At 39.0% G+C, this 18,330-nt stretch overlaps 1 protein-coding gene across 4 annotated transcripts in view; it reads right to left on the minus strand.

Moving 5' to 3' along the window:
• pcloa (piccolo presynaptic cytomatrix protein a) overlaps positions 1–18,330 on the minus strand; it is a 100,082-nt gene that overhangs the window by 14,589 nt on the left and 67,163 nt on the right. For 3 of the 4 annotated variants that reach the window (XM_034163433.1, XM_034163430.1, XM_034163432.1), the window contains exons 12-20: positions 13,157–13,265; positions 11,899–11,963; positions 9,450–9,637; positions 8,945–8,995; positions 8,089–8,219; positions 4,768–4,794; positions 3,771–3,864; positions 2,918–2,989; positions 339–582 (exon numbers count right to left, since the gene is read on the minus strand). In XM_034163433.1, the coding sequence (XP_034019324.1) occupies positions 339–582; positions 2,918–2,989; positions 3,771–3,864; positions 4,768–4,794; positions 8,089–8,219; positions 8,945–8,995; positions 9,450–9,637; positions 11,899–11,963; positions 13,157–13,265 (981 nt within the window). The remainder of the gene's footprint in view (positions 1–338; positions 583–2,917; positions 2,990–3,770; positions 3,865–4,767; positions 4,795–8,088; positions 8,220–8,944; positions 8,996–9,449; positions 9,638–11,898; positions 11,964–13,156; positions 13,266–18,330) is intronic. The other variant, XM_034163431.1, reaches the window with a different exon arrangement.

Consider the following 18,330-nt stretch of genomic DNA (forward strand, 5'->3'; position numbering starts at 1 on the left):
AGTGGGAGGCTAAAGCTAGGATTTAGCGCTCGGTGGCATCATGGCAACCAAGAAAAACAGAGCATGAGAAAGCAAAAAGCATGAAGCTGAAGCTGCAATGGATATGCAAAAGAGGGCAGATGGAAGATCTTGTAAGCCGGGACTACAGGAAAACAGGTGGACAGAGGGAGACACCGAGATAGTTGCAAAAATAGAAAATTGAAGTAGTGTGAGGAGGAAATAAAAACAAAACAAAAAGACAGGAGAGAAAGAAATGCTCGAAAAGCAGTAGAGCACACGAGGTTGTTAAGGATGCTGGTGGTGAGTCAAGCAGGAGAGGAAATTTCATCGTGTCCTACCCTTGGCCGGATCGGGAAAGATCCCGTGGCTTCGGCTCTTGCTGACGGATGATTTGGGGGATTCTTGATTGTCATGGGAGGTGCCGGAGGTTTTAGGGGAGGAGTGTTGTGAGGAGGGCTTGGAGGAGCTGTGTCGGCCCTGTCCTGAGTGCGAGCGGCGGTGGTGGTCCTCGCTCTGCTCCTTTAGGGGAAGCCATCGTGGGATATTGTCCAGCTGCGTGGTATTGGACAGGTCAATAAGGACCTGGGGACAAAACATGGTATTTTAGCATAAAACCATTCTTTTAAGTGGAAAACCATTAGCTCCATTTAAGGACCTATCTGTAGAACCAATGTGAAGAAAGAAAGAAAAAGAAAGAAAGATAGATAGATTGATTTTATTATCATTGTCATGACAACAACGAGATGTCCGCACACACATTCCACATACAAACAGCAACTGATCTACAATTATTACTTGTTTACCGTAATAATGGCACACATCAGAATTAGGACAACACATATATACGTTTGACATTGTTTATGTGCACTAAACTTGAAACAGTCCGTTTCCCAATTGAGGCGATGTGAGTGTGTTTGTAGCCGCTGCAACTGTCAAGTCGCGCCGCCAGGCCAGCTTGAGAGGACAAGGCCTGCTGCAGGGAGGGAGGGGCAGGAAGAGTGATAAGAGGAGAGGCTGGAGCATGCTTCGGTCCATGTGTAAGTCTGTCAGTTTATTGTCCTTGTGGGTTGAGATAAGAATGGAGCCAAATAATCTGACCAGAGCCTCGATAAATTCCTCTGGAGGAAAAACAGTGGGCAATTGACCTTGATGCCTGTAGTGTTGCAGCCGAGCAGTGAAAATTTTTTACAGTTCCACTCACTCAGCCAAATCCCAATTATGAATTAAGAATATTCCTAATTTTGAACTGAGAATATTCACCGGCCTCCGAAACCTTCAGCTTCAACTGCAAGGCATGCATCAGCTCCAAGGTGTCATCCAATTTGCGTCTGAGTTCAAGAGTCAACGCAGTCTGAGAATGCGTGATGGACAAGGGAGGGCCCGTGGTTCTTGATGCCGCCGTCTTGCCAATTTTCCGGTAGATCAGGGCAGCACATAAGCCAAAAAGTACCAGCCCTGCTACCATAAGACCAAAAATAAATAGGTCCTCGACGTCCTCCACAGAGAAAGGTGCCAAGCATGCCACATGTCAGGAACTCCAGGAGTCGAGGACATAGCCCGCAGGATATGTTCCATCTGGGCAGGCAGGATCCCCCGGTCCTGACCTTCTTGTAGAAAAAATAGTGTCAATAGCATTCAGAGACCAGCTGATCAATTCCATGGTTAATCCAATAGTAGTCCAATAGATCCAGAATCCAATATAGTTTTGAGGAATTCACAAGTCTGGTCAAGTCTAGGGACTTGAAAGTTAAAAGCAGAGAGATAAGGGAGAGTGGAGAAGATGCGACCGATCTCCATAGGTCCAGCTCATCCTTAGGAGGCATCTGTAAAAGACTCCATGTTTTCCTGTATAATATATTATACAAAACATTTAAGAAGCTTGGGACCACACCCACTTTACATAATTAAGGAGGGAGACCCTAATGACCACTCAGGAATTAAACAACTTTTGTCCTAAAGGTCCAACAGAACCTCAGGATCAGACCAAAGGAATTGATGAAGGATTTGGAGGCATTACACAAAGATGTGACATCATCTACGTTGCACTTGCTATTGACCCAAGGGGATGCCATTACTCAAGATTTTACATAAAAACATTTACAGTTGTTTACCAGGACAGTGTCAATTTTGGATTAATGTCTTCTTCTGTAGTCAACTACCTTTTAGGTCTCAGTGATGGAGTGGATAATGTCACATTTCTCTCTGCTACAGTCCCTCCCACTTTTGCATCAATACCTTAGGTATGATCCTGGGATTCTGTTGGACCTTTGGAACAAAAGTCTGTTCATTCAAAGTCTATTAATTTAGGCAACCTTCTGCATCATTCCAAGATTCTTCTGAGTTTATATAACTAGGGCTCTTGATGAAATTCTATTGTACCTGCGTTAACTGTTCACCAGGTGGAGATACAGCTCCATTTTAAGAACCTTGGGGCACAACAAATCTGTTGCTTATAGGATTAGACAGACTGTTACCGCAAATCTTTTTGAGATGGCCGCTAAGGAGGAACTGCACTTCTAGAGATCCAAAATTGTGTTCCAGAAACATTGGTTTAATTCCTTGGATTTTTGTTTTCCTGCTCTTAAACACTATAAGACACTGGTTGTTAAGGTAAGACATTAAATACTTTCACGGGTTCCGTAATAACCTCGTTTTTCCAGATCGTCATTGAGAATATTTTACAAGTAATTTGATTTCTGGAATCTTCCATGAAGTTTGCAGAGGCATTCATCTTGGTTAGGGTAAACCACTAACCCACTGAAAATCTTACTTTTCAATAAAGTTATCTGACAATCAAGTATACAATTTTAACTTACATAGTACACATATTGTTAATTTGAAATATGTACGGGCAGGGAAAGGTGCATGTATATTAATGTCTACAACTACACCAAAGTAAAGCCAGTAAGGAGCTTACCTCTCCTAAGAAGTCATTAGACGAGCACTTGTCATAGTCCCACACGCTGACCTCTAAAGTCTTCTTCCTCAGCTGAAACAAACCAGAAAGAGCTCAAGTATCCTCCTTTGGAAAAATGGTCAATCAACTTCTGACCATTGAGGGAAAGTACACGTTCAGACAGGGATAAAAAACCAAAAAGAAAAACTGCCAAATCCACAAATATGCTGTGACTGATTTGGGCCCAGAGACTCTAAAATAGGATGTAAAATCCTACAAATACGTAAATCCCTATTGCCATCTGTTCTGCTAAACTCAGTGGCCACAGTGTTCATCCTTTAAATATAAAAAAAACAGCATTTATGACTTATGTACCAATTCATTCCAATATGTAAATTCAGGCACAGGGTTTCTCCCTCCATATGCTGACTTTAAGGAGTCAGAACAAATAATGTGAGACTTGTTCTACTTAATTTTGTAAACTTAGTGTGTTGACCATGTTTTTGCAGATGGTATGTGTTATATCCTAACGGCATAGCTTTTAAAACATATTCTTCTATCTTTATGGGTTTTTTTTAAATACATTTTTTTTATTTTAGACAAGTAGTTTTCATTTCCTATAACACATATTGACCCCTCGTAGGTGTATATTACAATAAAGTTAAGTATTTTGTATGAATTGGTGTTAACCCGTTTATGCCCAGATTTTTTTTATAAGTGGAAAAAGTTGCATTAGTACCTTTGAGATTTTTTTATTGTGAGTAGAAAATGACAGTGACACATTTCGGCAACAATTGTTACCAGTGGGTCAAACCGGGTTAAACATAAGATTCGACACCCGCACACGTGTCTGAGTGCGTGGTTGAGCACATACCTGCTCCAGGTGGATGTTCTTATAGATGACAGTCTGGTTCCACTCTGGGTTCAGACTCTTGCCTGCGTGTTTTGACCTCCTCTTGTTTTCAGCGCTGATGGGGAAAATATGACAAAATAAAGCACACAAAGGTCACAGACCTGCAACAGCAACGCAGATCAGCGGACCACGGCAACGTAGCGAGCACAACACCCTCAGCACGGGCACGGTATGACTGAAGAGGGTCGAGTATGATGCAGAATGTGATGGGAACAATGTGTGAGCGCCTGTGCAGAGACCACACGGGACGATGATGGAAGTGTGCTGCAAAAAAGTCCACTTCATCTCCAGCAAGTCTCACAGGATTAACTCTCCTTTTTGTTTTGTTTTATTTTTTCCCCTCAATAAAGTTCTTCATTTTCAGGAAAATGTTAAAATCCGTTTTACATCACATCAGACTTGCTGGACTTCAGTTTGTGAAGATGGACATTTTTTGCAGTGTATGTAAGATCACACTGAGCCAACTGTGAGAATTAGATTGAGTCTTGTATTTGAAAATAAAGGAAATTAAAAAGTTTAGGGATTATGAGGGGCATCGAAGCTACAGTGCAACGCTGGGGCACGATAATAAGGGATTAAACTCACAATAACAGGGTTTAGTCAACGTTAACAACAGCAAAAATTAAAATAAAATAAATTGGAAAATACAACAATTATCTGGGAGAAAAAACATGAATGAATAAATTGGTAAATGTTAATATTCTGGGATTTTTTTTTCTCCAAAATGCAATGTAAGGACACTCGGGCTAAAGGTGTGGAACATCATGAGAATATAGGGAGCAAGGACAATGCACAGTCTATCCAGAGTTAGTGTGGGGGGGGGGGGGGGGGGGGGGGGGGGTCAACCAATCCGTCAATGAACACTGGTTTTGTAAAAGCACAACTAATTTTTAACCAAAGGAGAAAAAAAAAAAAAAGAGAATCAAAGTGTCATAATCAGAGTGGGCAAATCACATACCTGGCGTTCTGGACAACCATGACCTGACTGAGGGGGGTCCAGCATGCATTAAATATAGAGAACATACAGAAAGAATAGTCAGAGGGAGGGAGCGGGGGTTTAAACAGTGTCTGTGAGGAAAAGGGCCGATTATTCCTGCAGGGTGCGAAGTGCTTGTCGCACAAGGGGTGGGCTGGCATCGAGGGTGGAGTGAGTTTTTTGAGGTTTTGCTATTTAGCGTGTCATGAATCGCATGTATGCAATGTGCTAAGAGGGCTTTCAGGCATCCTTTGGCAATCTTAGTGGAGGTCTGTCACTCATGGGTAGTACTGTCAAAATGTATTCATCATAAAGTACTGTGCACATGTTTTGGACACAATTAAAGGTCATATTATGTCTTTAACCACAATGAGATAATATACTTAGATCAACAGGTGCCAAGTGCTATAAAAACACGGAGGTGAGGCATTCTGGGTATTTTTTTCATGCCTGTTGCTTTACATGCAAAAAAGAAACAAAAAAAAAACCTGCTGCTTGCACCCCTTTAGGGAGGGGGCGTGTCTCAGTGCACATGTATCAGGCTTAAAGTTTAGTGCAGCAAATATCTGAAACAATACTTCACATGGTGATACAAGCACCAAATCCAGCACAAATTCTCCTTAGACATTACTCTTTTGAAAAAACCGACGGGCCACTTGAATTTTCAAGAGGCCACATAGGGGTCAATTGAAGAATTACTCAGGGGTTAAAATATAAAAATGCTCCAATCATATTGAAAACTATACCACATTATTTGTCTGATCATAAAGATTCCGAAAAGGTATAGTTTGGACTACATATGACTGAATGTTATGGCGTTATGGGGTAAAAACCTTAAGAATGGTGACAAAGGTCAATTTCAGTTTGTACAGGGGTCAAAAGTTAAAGTTGCTCCAATTTTAGTAAAAGAAAAATGGTGCAAATTGCTGATTGAGCTACTTGGATTAATAAATGAAATAGTTTTGACTTTGTTGAATGTTTGGTCCAAGTAGCTCAATAAACAATTTGCACCATTTTTCTTTTACTAAAATTGGAGCAACTTTAACTTGGAAGTCAAATAATGTTGACGTCCATTGAATTCTATGATATGTGACATATGTTACCCCGTAACGTGATAACTAAGCGTGATACATGGTGCAAACTATTCTTTTTTGAAACCCAATTAACTCAACCAATAATTTGCATCACCTTTGAACAAAATTGGAGCAACTCTAACTTTTGACCCCTGTACAAACTGAAACTGAACTTTGTCACATTCTTGTTGTTTTTACCCCATAACTCTATAAAATTCAGTCATAGACAGTCCAAACTATACCTTGTTGGTATTTTTACATTCAAATACTGTGGTATAATTTTTATATTTTGATCCCTATGTAATTCTTCAACTGACTCCTACGTGGCCACCTATTGAAAATTCAAGTGGCCTGTCGGTTTTTTCAAAAGTTTGTTTTATTTTATTTTTTTCCCCCGATAAAGTTCTTCATTTTCAGAAAAATGTTAAAAAGGTGTACTTTTGCCAAATTTGGTGCTTGTATCACCATTTGAAGGATTCCTCTGTATTCTGTTATCTGCTGCACTAGATAGCTTATATTGGCGATTAACATTCTTCGGGCCACACAATTATAACTCAGGACCACACTATTAATTTATGATTAGGCAACAATAACTCATGGCTATGCATTCATAACCATGTCCATGAAACAACTGGTATCCACACATAACTTGTGGCCACGTGACACTAACTCATGGCCAGCATTCACTGCCATGCATTAATTTTTTTTTTTTTTTTTTTTCCAGAACTGTGCTATCATCCAGTGTCTTTTTATTGTAATGTATCAAAAAGGAAATCAACTTTTTTACTGGTTTGCTTTGAAAATGTGATTTGCAATGTCACAAATGATTTATTTTCTTGAAAAATTTTGAAAGAATGTATATTGGTTTTGCTTTTTGTTGAGATATGAACGGTCTTGGCCAAAATTCTAAAATATCAAATTTTTGTTGCTCTTTATCCACCTGTAGTTACACCAGGTGGGTGAAATATATGCCAAATCAAGATGCTGACATGGCGACCAAAAGAAGAGCCTGCACATTAGTAACTACCAAACTGACAGCATTTGGACTAGTAAATTTGAAAAATTAAAAGGATGAACAGAAAGCAGCTGACTGTGGCACTTTGAACTACAGCTTCCTGCATTAAAACAACCTCAAATTTGGATTTCAAGTTGACTTATCCAGCTTTGCATGTTCTACTTCGACACATGCAGCTTGACAGTACTTGCACTCATTGTATTTGCATTGACCCATTTCCTCACAGGGCCTCCATGTGTTTGCCAGGAGCTTTGCGATGCAGCTGAAAAGCCTCTGTAGGGATTGGAGCTGGTGCTCAGACAGCTGCAAAATCGGCCGTGTATATACACTCAAATAGCATATATACACGAGCATGTGCACACGTGCATATTTCTGTGACCACCTTGACGAGGTTAGCTGCAGTCTGGCATGTTACACCCTTTAACTTTACATAAACCAAGACATTTTGTATCTATGCTGTGCAGCGCCAAAGCCCAGAGTTGTATGTTATTGCCTTTATCTAAAATGATCCCAGAAAAAAAAACAAAAAAATAACAAAAAGGCGCTTTCTCAAGGGACTACATAGAGCAGAAGGTGGGAGACTCAACTGTATTAGAGTGCAATCACAGCGCGAGTGGAGTCCTGGACTTATGAAGGAGTGGTGGATTGTATTACGAGTAAATACAGGGGGTATCGATTTTGACTGCACTCACACTGACAGTACAGCTTCCATCAACAAGACCAGTACACGTACACCTCATCAACCTCAATAACATTTACATAACATATTGCTAAAGAGCTGATGAGTTCATATCAAATGATGCTAGAGTTGTAAAACATAGAGCATTAGATGGACCGGCATTGATGCTATGGACAGCAATGAAGAGCCATGTGGTGCACATTCAGAGACATCATGGGAAGGTAAATCTACTACAAATTGATTTTTATAATGCGTGAACATTAAGATTAAACTTAACAAAGCGTCTGTACTTGGAGCTGAAATGTTAATAAGAATGTCTGATCAGGTGGATCACTCAAATTCAACATCTGATAGGAAGACAGCTACTCTTTCATTGCAAGAACATACACTACTTTCAGTTTTATCACACTGCTTTTTAACTATAATCGCTTCTAAGTCAACAAAATGTATGTTGTAGTCTCAACTTTTTGTTTTCAGTGCAGTTCCTGTGCTGAAGTAGTTGGGCTTCCTTTGGAGTTTCCAAGCCCTTGACTCACCCTCTACCCGGTAAGAGATACACTTTAACAAATGGGTCGGAGTAGCCGTTGTTGTCCAGCGGAGAAAGGTTTCTAGCCTGCAGTACGTGGACGATCAAGTTGCCCAGCTGCTTGTCGTAGTGGATTTGAAGCTGCAGAATGAAACACAGCAAAATACAAAAGAATCATCATTTAGGAGGTTGCTTAAAAATATTCCAAAAATACAGAATTGTATTCAAATGTGTTGGCAAATTACATAATTGATTGTTTATTATGTAAAAAAATATCAGCTATGATCAATCTAAAAGTGATACATTTTTATAACATGATTGAAATTAAAAAAAAAATATATATAAGAATGTAATTGCACACACATACACTTTTAATATGACAGCTACCATATTTTCCAGAGTATAAGTCACAGTTTATTTACGATGGGAGGTCCTGCGACTTCAATTCTGTGTGACTTATATACTGCATTTCTCATTATTTATATAGGACTTTCCTAGGAATCTAAACACAAAATAAAATAAACTCTAATAAGAATAAATGCCAGTAATAAAGTACATGACAATATTGCACAAAAGTCCCAAATGAAAAAGAAAAAAGGTGCGACTTATACTCCAGTGAGTTATATATGGGTTTTTCGTCTTCTAGAGGCATTTTTTAACAGGTGCGACTTATACTCTAGAAATATCGCAAATCCTCACTTTTACAGCCACACTTCTAAGTCAGTGTAGTTCAGTGTTTTTATCTAGAATAGATCATGTTGTACAGATTTTATCTCTCCTTGGAATTTCTTAATTTTGTGTCATAGAAAATAATTTGCATACAACTGTAGATATAATTTGCATACAACTGTAGATAATTCACAGACCTGTATCTCTCCAGAAACTGGGTGGGACTGGGTCTTGGATGCCTCTCCAGTCTGTAAAAGATGAGAATAATCTCTATGCTGGAACTTGTGCCGTACTTATTTACTGCATGAAATCAGTGAAGGTTGATGTGGTTAATGACATAGTTCAAAGTGAGTGAGTTGTTGCCATTTTCTTGTTGGCACTGTAACAATTTTGAAATAATAACTATGTATTTTTATAATAGAAATAAACTATATTGTGATAAACGTGCAAATACACCAAAGAAAGTCAGACAGACACTATAACAGATGCACACAAAGTCTTCCTGTGGAATATGCACCAATATGCACATTGCCTAAATGCAGATAAATCTTCGCTGTTTTATGTTGATTAAACAAATGACCAAATAGAACCTGCCCAAAGTTTTGGCACATTGACATAGCTCTCAGCACTGTGAAAGGTGCACGAGGTTACATCCTGTTAAACCTGAGACGGCCCCTCCACAGCTGAACATGACGGACTCGCCTTGCTGCTGTGGCGTTTCTTGCTGACTGAAGGGGATCCCGGCTGAGCGGGACTTGAGGTCGCAGACGATGTAACGGGTAGGCTGGAAGAAGAGATAGCGGAGGTGGGCGGAGCCTGCTGTTGTGACACCTTCTGCAGCTCAGCCGCCAGCTGTTTGGGGTCAACACCTGGAGACCTTGGAGGTCTGTCTGTTACACGGGTCACATAACACAGCAATAGATACAAGTCAGAGTGGCAGCCTTGATAAGCATCGACACAAAAACTGAATATGTTGAGAAAACTTGAGCCAGATTCAGACTTTTTGATTTAATCCTCACAGTAGTTCAGCACAATGTATACAGGTGATTCCGACCCCAATACAGAAGGGTGCATACTGCTATTCATGATGGACAGCAACTACTGATGGGCCGTGTCAAAGAAAATGCTAACTCTAGCAATTGCATTCTCACAGGTTGTCATCCACAGTTATCTTAACCACCCATGCTTTGTTACAACGGTTAGCATGACAGCATATGCTAATGCTAACATTAACACATGACCACAAATACACAACGTGCTACTACCTCCGGACCCCATAGAGGTGGTGGGTGAGAGGAGGATGTTAGCTAAGATGACACCAATTATGGATAATCCGTGGAAGCCTTAAGCAGCTCCTTCAGTAATAGATTACTGCACCCTTGGTGCAAAACAGAACGCCACAGGTCATTTATTCCAACTCCAGTCCGACTGTATAATACCTCAAAATGTTTTTAGCCCCATAACCACCTGCTGATTTTGCACTATTAACTACGTCTACTGCCACTCTTTTTGTGCTTTGTTACATGCACAACTGTGCAATAAATTTTCACCATATCTATACACTTATACTCACTTATATTCTATTTCTCACATCAACCTTTCACATCAGTATTTATGCACCCTCCAGCAAACAATGCAATATACTTTAGTCACCTTTCTTTAATGTAAATATTTTTATTTTTATTTACTACTGTAGAACTCTTGCAGCTGCAACAAGTGATTTTACCCGCTGTGGGATCAATAAAGTTTATCTTATCTTAACATGTGACTCCCAAAACCATGGTTAGCAGTTTCTTGATTGCCCATCAGTAGTCAAATGCTTTATGTTAACATAACGATGTTCAGTATAAATTGCAGTGCATGCCACATTCTGTTAAAAATATGAGGTCTGTCCATAAAGTATCGTACCTTTTTATTTTTTTTTTTAAACTATATGGATTTGATTCATATGTTTTCACGTCAGACAAGCTTGAACCCTTGTGCGCATGCGTGAGTTTTTCCACGCCTGTCGGAGACGTCATTCGCCTGTGAGCACGCCTTTTGGAAGGAGTGGTCCCGCCCCATCGTCGGATTTTCAATGTCTGGAAATGGCGGAATGATTTGGGGTTTTTTTCCATCAGAATTTTTTCAGAAGCTGTTAGAGACTGGAACCTGGAAACCATTTGAAAAATTTATCTGGCTTTCGGTGAAAATTTTACGGGCTTCACAGAGAATAAGGTCTGTTAGTACAGCTTTATGGACCCCTTTAAGGACGCTCAGCGTGCCGCGCTCTGAGCTGCGACAACACGGCACAAGCCACCGGACCATTTCTGAGCTGATGGCTCTGTGGATACGAGACCATCGTGTGCTCTTTCTCTGGTTATCACAAGAGCTGGACATCAGCCATTTTCCGGCAGATTTCACTTTTAACAAGAGATTTTGTCATGGAAAGCTGCGCGGAGACTTCGCTTGTCACGACCGATTCGCTTTGGAAGCGAGACAAAGGAACACCTCCGTTTCGGCGTGTCAGAGGACAAGTTTGGACATGTCCAGCTCTCCACAGCTCTGAGCATCATTAAAGCCGTCCTTAAAGCTGTACTAACAGACCTTATTCTCTGTGAAGCCCGTAAAATTTTCACCGAAAGCCAGATAAATTTTTCGAATAGTTTCCAGGTGCCAGTCTCTAACAGCTTCTGAAAAAATTCTGATGGAAAAAACCCCCAAATCATTCCGCCATTTCGAGACAATGAAAATCCGATGACGGGGCGGGACCACTCCTTCCACAAGGCATGCTCACAGGCGAATAACGTCACCGACAGGCGTGGAAAAATTCACGCATGCGCACGAGGGCTCAAGCTTGTCTGACGTGAAAACATATGAATCAAATCCATATAGTTTAAAAAAAAATAAAAAGGTACGATACTTTATGGACAGACCTCGTAGATCAATAATTGGCTCAGTGGATTATTGGCTGAGTATTGGCAATGCCAGTTATCGGCATCGGTTGATTATTGGTCTATTCTTAGTTAGAAATAAACTTGTTTAAGTTGTGGAAACTCATCTTTGTAGACAAAAGTAAGAACCAACTCTGTAAATATTATAGGGGACAAAAGTTAAGAATGATAAAACACACGTGAGACAGCAATAAATTAGCGTTCAACAAACAGCTCACCTTTACTATGCTCTTGAAAACCGAGGTGCTGAGAACTGTCAGACTCTACCAGCATGTTAAGATCACTAAAACACAGAAAACAGATTCTTAACTTAATTCTAGAACTTAAAACTGAAATCAAAGTGTATAAAAATGAGAAAAGATGTAAAAACAAACCTGGAGGAATCAGAAAATATATACAGCAAACCAAATAAAAGAAATAATATTCAGCTAAAAGTGCCAAACAGCAAAATTAGCAATTATATTTAAAATAGTCAACATCAAGCAAAGTTTAAAGGGGTTATATTGTGTAAATATAGCTCTTACTGTTAAAAACAGCTGGGGTTTCATGTTTCAAATCCCAATAGTCTCACATTTCTATAACTTTGCATGTAGAAATTCTCCTGCTATAAGCAAGACTTAAGCTTGAAATGGTTCGTTTTCGAGATGTGCGACATATGTAATGGAAGCCTGTGTGGATTTGTGCTTTCTCTGGCAAACTTGCCGAAGGTCTGCCGGAAAGAGACAGAATGACGTCTCTTCTAACGGGGGTGAGGCTACAAGCAAATCCTTTTCATTTCAGGCATAGAAACAGATCATATCTCAAAGACCTGATCTTCCACCACCACCCTTTTTTTAAGGATGAATCACCTCCTTGTCTATTGCCATATTTAAAGGCAAAACTTTAAAACAGATAGTGACCTATATGAGTTTAAAGGAGAGGTGTCTCAGGTCATTCTTTCTGCTGTAAGACTGTACAATCTGCACTACTCCCAGTAAGTGTATGTATATATTTACCCATTTATATTCAAGGTCAACACACAAACTAAATCAGCTTCACTGTATGCACATTGGACTTACTCTATCGACTGTATATATCAATTATATACCGCTTACAATGTATATATTTCCCATTTTTTGTTTGTTTTACTCTGCCTTCTGTTTGCACAACTACTACTATCACTAATGATTTGACATTGCAAAGTTCCCCATGTGGGACTAATAAAGGAAAACCTTAACTTATGCATTGTTTTTGTGTTGAACTAATGGAGTTGATAACTAGAATTTGGGTCACTGTTTAGCACTTGCACAGTGGTCAAAGAATGGCTCTTTAAAGATTCATGTGTGCTGCACCTGAAACTCTACCTTTAGGAAATCATGGCAAAGAGAAAATGAACCTTGGTGACTGAGACTGGAAATGTAAAGGGAGCAAAGACCGGATTAAAAAGTGGAGGGGACGAGTGGAAGAAAAATTCAGATATGCCGAGGATCCACTCACAGTCTGAGACACACGTCTGCCTCGTTACACGGCTGTCCGACGAGCCCTTGTACCTCTTCATAGGTTTTACCCGTCAGAACAACACCATTCCACTCCACGACTTGCATTCCTGCAGATATACAAACATATAAATAACCGCCAATTCATCACTGCTCTAAATTACAGTAACACTGCGTCAGTTGCTCTTTGATGAAAGGACTGCGTTGACCAAGATGAGTCACCAGGTGAGGCTTTCATTACATTTCACACAGAGCAATCATCAAAATGCATTAAACTGCAAAAACTGGTGAGATGCATGCTGCTTCTACCCCAAATAGCAGCTGTGAGGGAAAGTAGATCACTCAGGAGCAGAAATACACGACTCAGAAATAGTTTTGTGTTATAGCAGATATTTGAGAATGATGCATAAAATGCTGGGAGAACATTAAGCGTCAGATATTTTGCTTGCAAAAACAGACCATTTTCCCGACACGTCAAACCCACTGCACTCTCCAAAGCACACCCAGCACCCCGGCAGGACTTACACAGATTGAAACAGCTCATCAGGAGGGTCCTCTGTTTGCGGCGGCAGTCCCGTCCTGTGTGTTTGAATCACAGGAAAGACACCGCAGTTTCACGCTTTTCTTTAATTCGGTCGGATGAGCTCGATGTTTGCATAAACAAGCTTGCATTTAAACAAGGAGACATTCACGGCGCTCTGCTTCTGTACCATCTGTGACAACATTTCCACATACTGAGACGCTGTGTTCCCACCAGTGGAGATGTTCTCCTCAGTGCTGATGTCAGGTTCAAGGGTATCAGCATCACCAGTTTATCAGCTAACACCACAGATGCATTTTGAGACATGGTTAGAAGCAGATCTGGATTATTATAGACTCACACTGGAATGCATAAATAACACTGGTCAATAACAACAAAAATGCATTTTCTTGCATGGACTTTGAGAACTGATTTTGTGTAATTTTGGAGCGTTGAATCCGAATCTGAGCTCAGATTTCCTCTATCACATCACTTTTTTGCAATCTGCACGTTCCTTATTGATAGATTATGCAAAAGTTGCTCATTCACTTATGAGTTTGACGGCACTAATCATACACAAAAGCAGCTTCAAAAGCATAGTTTTAAACCAGGTTCGCAAAATGTGAACAAGAGCTGTAATATCGTTTATGGTGTCGAAGAGGTGTGTGAGACTGCAAGTTTTGCGTCAATGTGTATGAGAAATCTGTTTTCATATCTCAAAAACGTGATGTGATTGATGAAAAACAACACCAGATTCAGATTCAGTGCCCGCAATTTACCCAAAATCCATTGAAAAACTCCATGCAAAAAAACACACAAAAAAACAACAATCGTGCTGACCAGTGTCGTCAAGCGGTCATAAGCTGCTTGTTTCACACAAGTGACCAGCACCTCTAGTTTAAAACTACATTAAAAACTTTAGTGGTCCATTGTGGCTAGCTAAAGGTAGAAAAAGAATTGATGCTAAATATCGAGAAAGGGCTCAGAGAAGTCAAAGAAAGTGAAGTGTGGCTATGTCAAAGAAAGCCATGTAGCAAGCAAAAGCCTGAAAAAGCTCAAATGAGCAACCAAATCTTGATTATGCTGAAGTTGTCTTACTAAAGTCAAAGAAAGCTAACCATTCTTTGGCAATGAAAGCTAATGAAAGTTAGCTAAAGTCAAAGAAAGTGAACTGCAATGAAGCTATGTCAAAGAAAGCTAATGTATGCTAGCTAAAAATAAATGAATGCATCATGCAGCAAGCTAAAGCCTGAAAAAGCTCAAATGAGCAACCAAACTTGATTATGCTAAAGTTGTCTCGCTGAAGTCAAAGAAAGCTAACCATTCTTAGGCAATGAAAGCTAATAAAAGTTAGCTAAAGTCAAAGAAAGTGAACTGCAATGAAGCTATGTCAAAGAAAGCTAACGTTTGCTAGCTAAAAATCAATGAATGCATCATGTAGCAAGCTAAAGCCTGAAATAGCTAAAGTGGGCAACCAAAAGTTGATAACACTAAAGTTGTCTCGCTGAAGTCAAAGAAAGCTAACCATTCTTTGGCAATGAAAGCTAATACAAGTTAGCTAAAGTCAAAGAAAGTGAACTGAAAAGAAGCTATGTCAAAGAAAGCTAAAAAAAAAAAAAAAAAGAAATCAATGAATGCATCATGTAGCAAGCTAAAGCCTGAAAAAGCTAAAATGAGCAACCAAACTTGATTATGCTGAAGTTGTCTTACTAAAGTCAAAGAAAGCTAACCATTCTTTGGCAATGAAAGCTAATACAAGTTAGCTAAAGTCAAAGAAAGTGAACTGAAAAGAAGCTATGTCAAAGAAAGCTAAAAAAAAAAATCAATGAATGCATCATGTAGCAAGCTAAAGCCTGAAAAAGCTAAAATGAGCAACCAAACTTGATTATGCTGAAGTTGTCTTACTAAAGTCAAAGAAAGCTAACCATTCTTTGGCAATGAAAGCTAATACAAGTTAGCTAAAGTCAAAGAAAGTGAACTGAAAAGAAGCTATGTCAAAGAAAGCTAAAAAAAAAAAATCAATGAATGCATCATGTAGCAAGCTAAAGCCTGAAAAAGCTAAAATGAGCAACCAAACTTGATTATGCTGAAGTTGTCTTACTAAAGTCAAAGAAAGCTAACCATTCTTTGGCAATGAAAGCTAATAAAAGTTAGCTAAAGTCAAAGAAAGTGAACTGAAAAGAAGCTATGTCAAAGAAAGCTAAAAAAAAAAAAAAAAATCAATGAATGCATCATGTAGCAAGCTAAAGCCTGAAATAGCTAAAGTGGGCAACCAAAAGTTGACAACACTAAAGTTGTCTCGCTGAAGTCAAAGAAAGCTAACCATTCTTTGGCAATGAAAGCTAATACAAGTTAGCTAAAGTCAAAGAAAGTGAACTGAAAAGAAGCTATGTCAAAGAAAGCTAAAAAAAAAAATCAATGAATGCATCATGTAGCAAGCTAAAGCCTGAAAAAGCTAAAATGAGCAACCAAACTTGATTATGCTAAAGTTGTCTTGCTGAAGTCAAAGAACGCTAACCATACTTTGGCAATGAAAGCTAATAAAAGTTAGCTAAAGTCAAAGAAAGTGAACTGAAATGAAGCTATGTCAAAGAAAGCTAATGTATGCTAGCTAAAAATCAATGAATGCATCATGTAGCAAGCTAAAGCCTGAAACAGCTAAACTGGGCAACCAAAAGTTGATAACACTAAAGTTGTCTCGCTGAAGTCAGAGAAAGCTAACCATTCTTAGGTAATGAAAGCTAAATAAAAGTTAGCTGAAGTCATGGAAAGGAAATAAACATGACCCAAAGTCAGAAAAAGGAAGAAAAGCTAGCTATAGTAATAAAACAACAAAAGGAGCTACAATCAGAAACTCAAGCTGAGAAAGAAAACTAAATGATCATGGGGAAAAAAAGATTTGTCGAGGAGTCATCCGGGAGCATATAGTTTCAGCTTGCCACATCAATGAATGGAACCACACTGCCATCTAGTGGATATCCAGTGTGCGTGTGTATTTGTGAATCAGTCGGCATTTGTTTGTGGAACTGTGTTCGCGAAAAGAATGTCTAAAAATGACGTCACAGAGGAAAGCGATGAATGCGTGTAATTGGTGATCCACAAATGCTGAAACTCAATTCACAAATAAAATTTCCAGTTTTACAAATGTAATTTATTTTTTACAAATTAAGTTTTATATTTGCAAATACAGCATTATTTGCAAAGACCAATTTACACATTACAAATACGAAATTTGCATTTGTGGATATCTGAACACATTTGCAAATCAATGATTATTTGTAGATCACCCTGTGTGCATTTACAAATATTAATGAGACAATTTTAACTCCATAATTCATGATTAATGTAACTGAAGTCCAAGACATATCAGTGACTTGCAAATGTTCATGATCCATTCTGTTTCGTAAAAAGCAAACCGACTTCTAAAAGTGTTCACTTAATCATTGTATTTTGAATTTGACCAGTCTGTCCAGTTGTTTATGGCCTCTGACAATGGAGTGACTGTTCAATGCAACATTTTTGTTAAATCCACTGATTCAAAGTTGAGATTTCATCTCCATTTTGATGGTGTACAGAAACAAATTGTCAAAACTGCGTTACTGTCCAAATACTTATGGTCCTGGCTGTATCTGTGTATCAGTGCATAATGGCAACTTCTTCCTTAAAATACACATCTGTAGCTAATTCAACACTTACCAAACAGCTAATTTTACTACACAATCAAGTGATCACTACAATACACGTTTACTTATACTTTCATCATTAGAACAAGTCATTATTGTAACTAACATATATAGTAGTGTTCAGAATAATAGTAGTGCTATGTGACTAAAAAGATTAATCCAGGTTTTGAGTATATTTCTTAATGTTACATGGGAAACAAGGTACCAGTAGATTCAGTAGATTCTCACAAATCCAACAAGACCAAGCATTCATGATATGCACACTCTTAAGGCTATGAAATTGGTCTATTAGAAAAAAGAAAAGTAGAAAAGGGGGTGTTCACAATAATAGTAGCATCTGCTGTTGACGCTACAAACTCAAAACTATTATGTTCAAACTGCTTTTTTAGCAATCCTGTGAATCACTAAACTAGTATTTAGTTGTATAACCACAGTTTTTCATGATTTCTTCACATCTGTGAGGCATTAATTTTGTTGGTTTGGAACCAAGATTTTGCTTGTTTACTAGTGTGCTTGGGGTCATTGTCTTGTTGAAACACCCATTTCAAGGGCATGTCCTCTTCAACATAAGGCAACATGACCTCTTCAAGTATTCTAACATATCCAAACTGATCCATGATACCTGGTATGCGATATATAGGCCCAACACCATAGTAGGAGAAACATGCCCATATCATGATGCTTGCACCACCATGCTTCACTGTCTTCACTGTGAACTGTGGCTTGAATTCAGAGTTTGGGGGTCGTCTCACAAACTGTCTGCGGCCATTGGACCCAAAAGGAACAATTTTACTCTCATCAGTCCACAAAATATTCCTCCATTTCTCTTTAGGCCAGTTGATGTGTTCTTGGGTAAATTGTAACCTCTTCTGCACATGTCTTTTATTTAACAGAGGGACTTTGCGGGGGATTCTTGCAAATAAATTAGCTTCACACAGGCATCTTCTAACTGTCACAGCACTTACAGGTAAC

Source organism: Thalassophryne amazonica, chromosome 22, assembly GCF_902500255.1.
Source record: "Thalassophryne amazonica chromosome 22, fThaAma1.1, whole genome shotgun sequence".
Lineage (NCBI taxonomy): Eukaryota > Metazoa > Chordata > Actinopteri > Batrachoidiformes > Batrachoididae > Thalassophryne > Thalassophryne amazonica.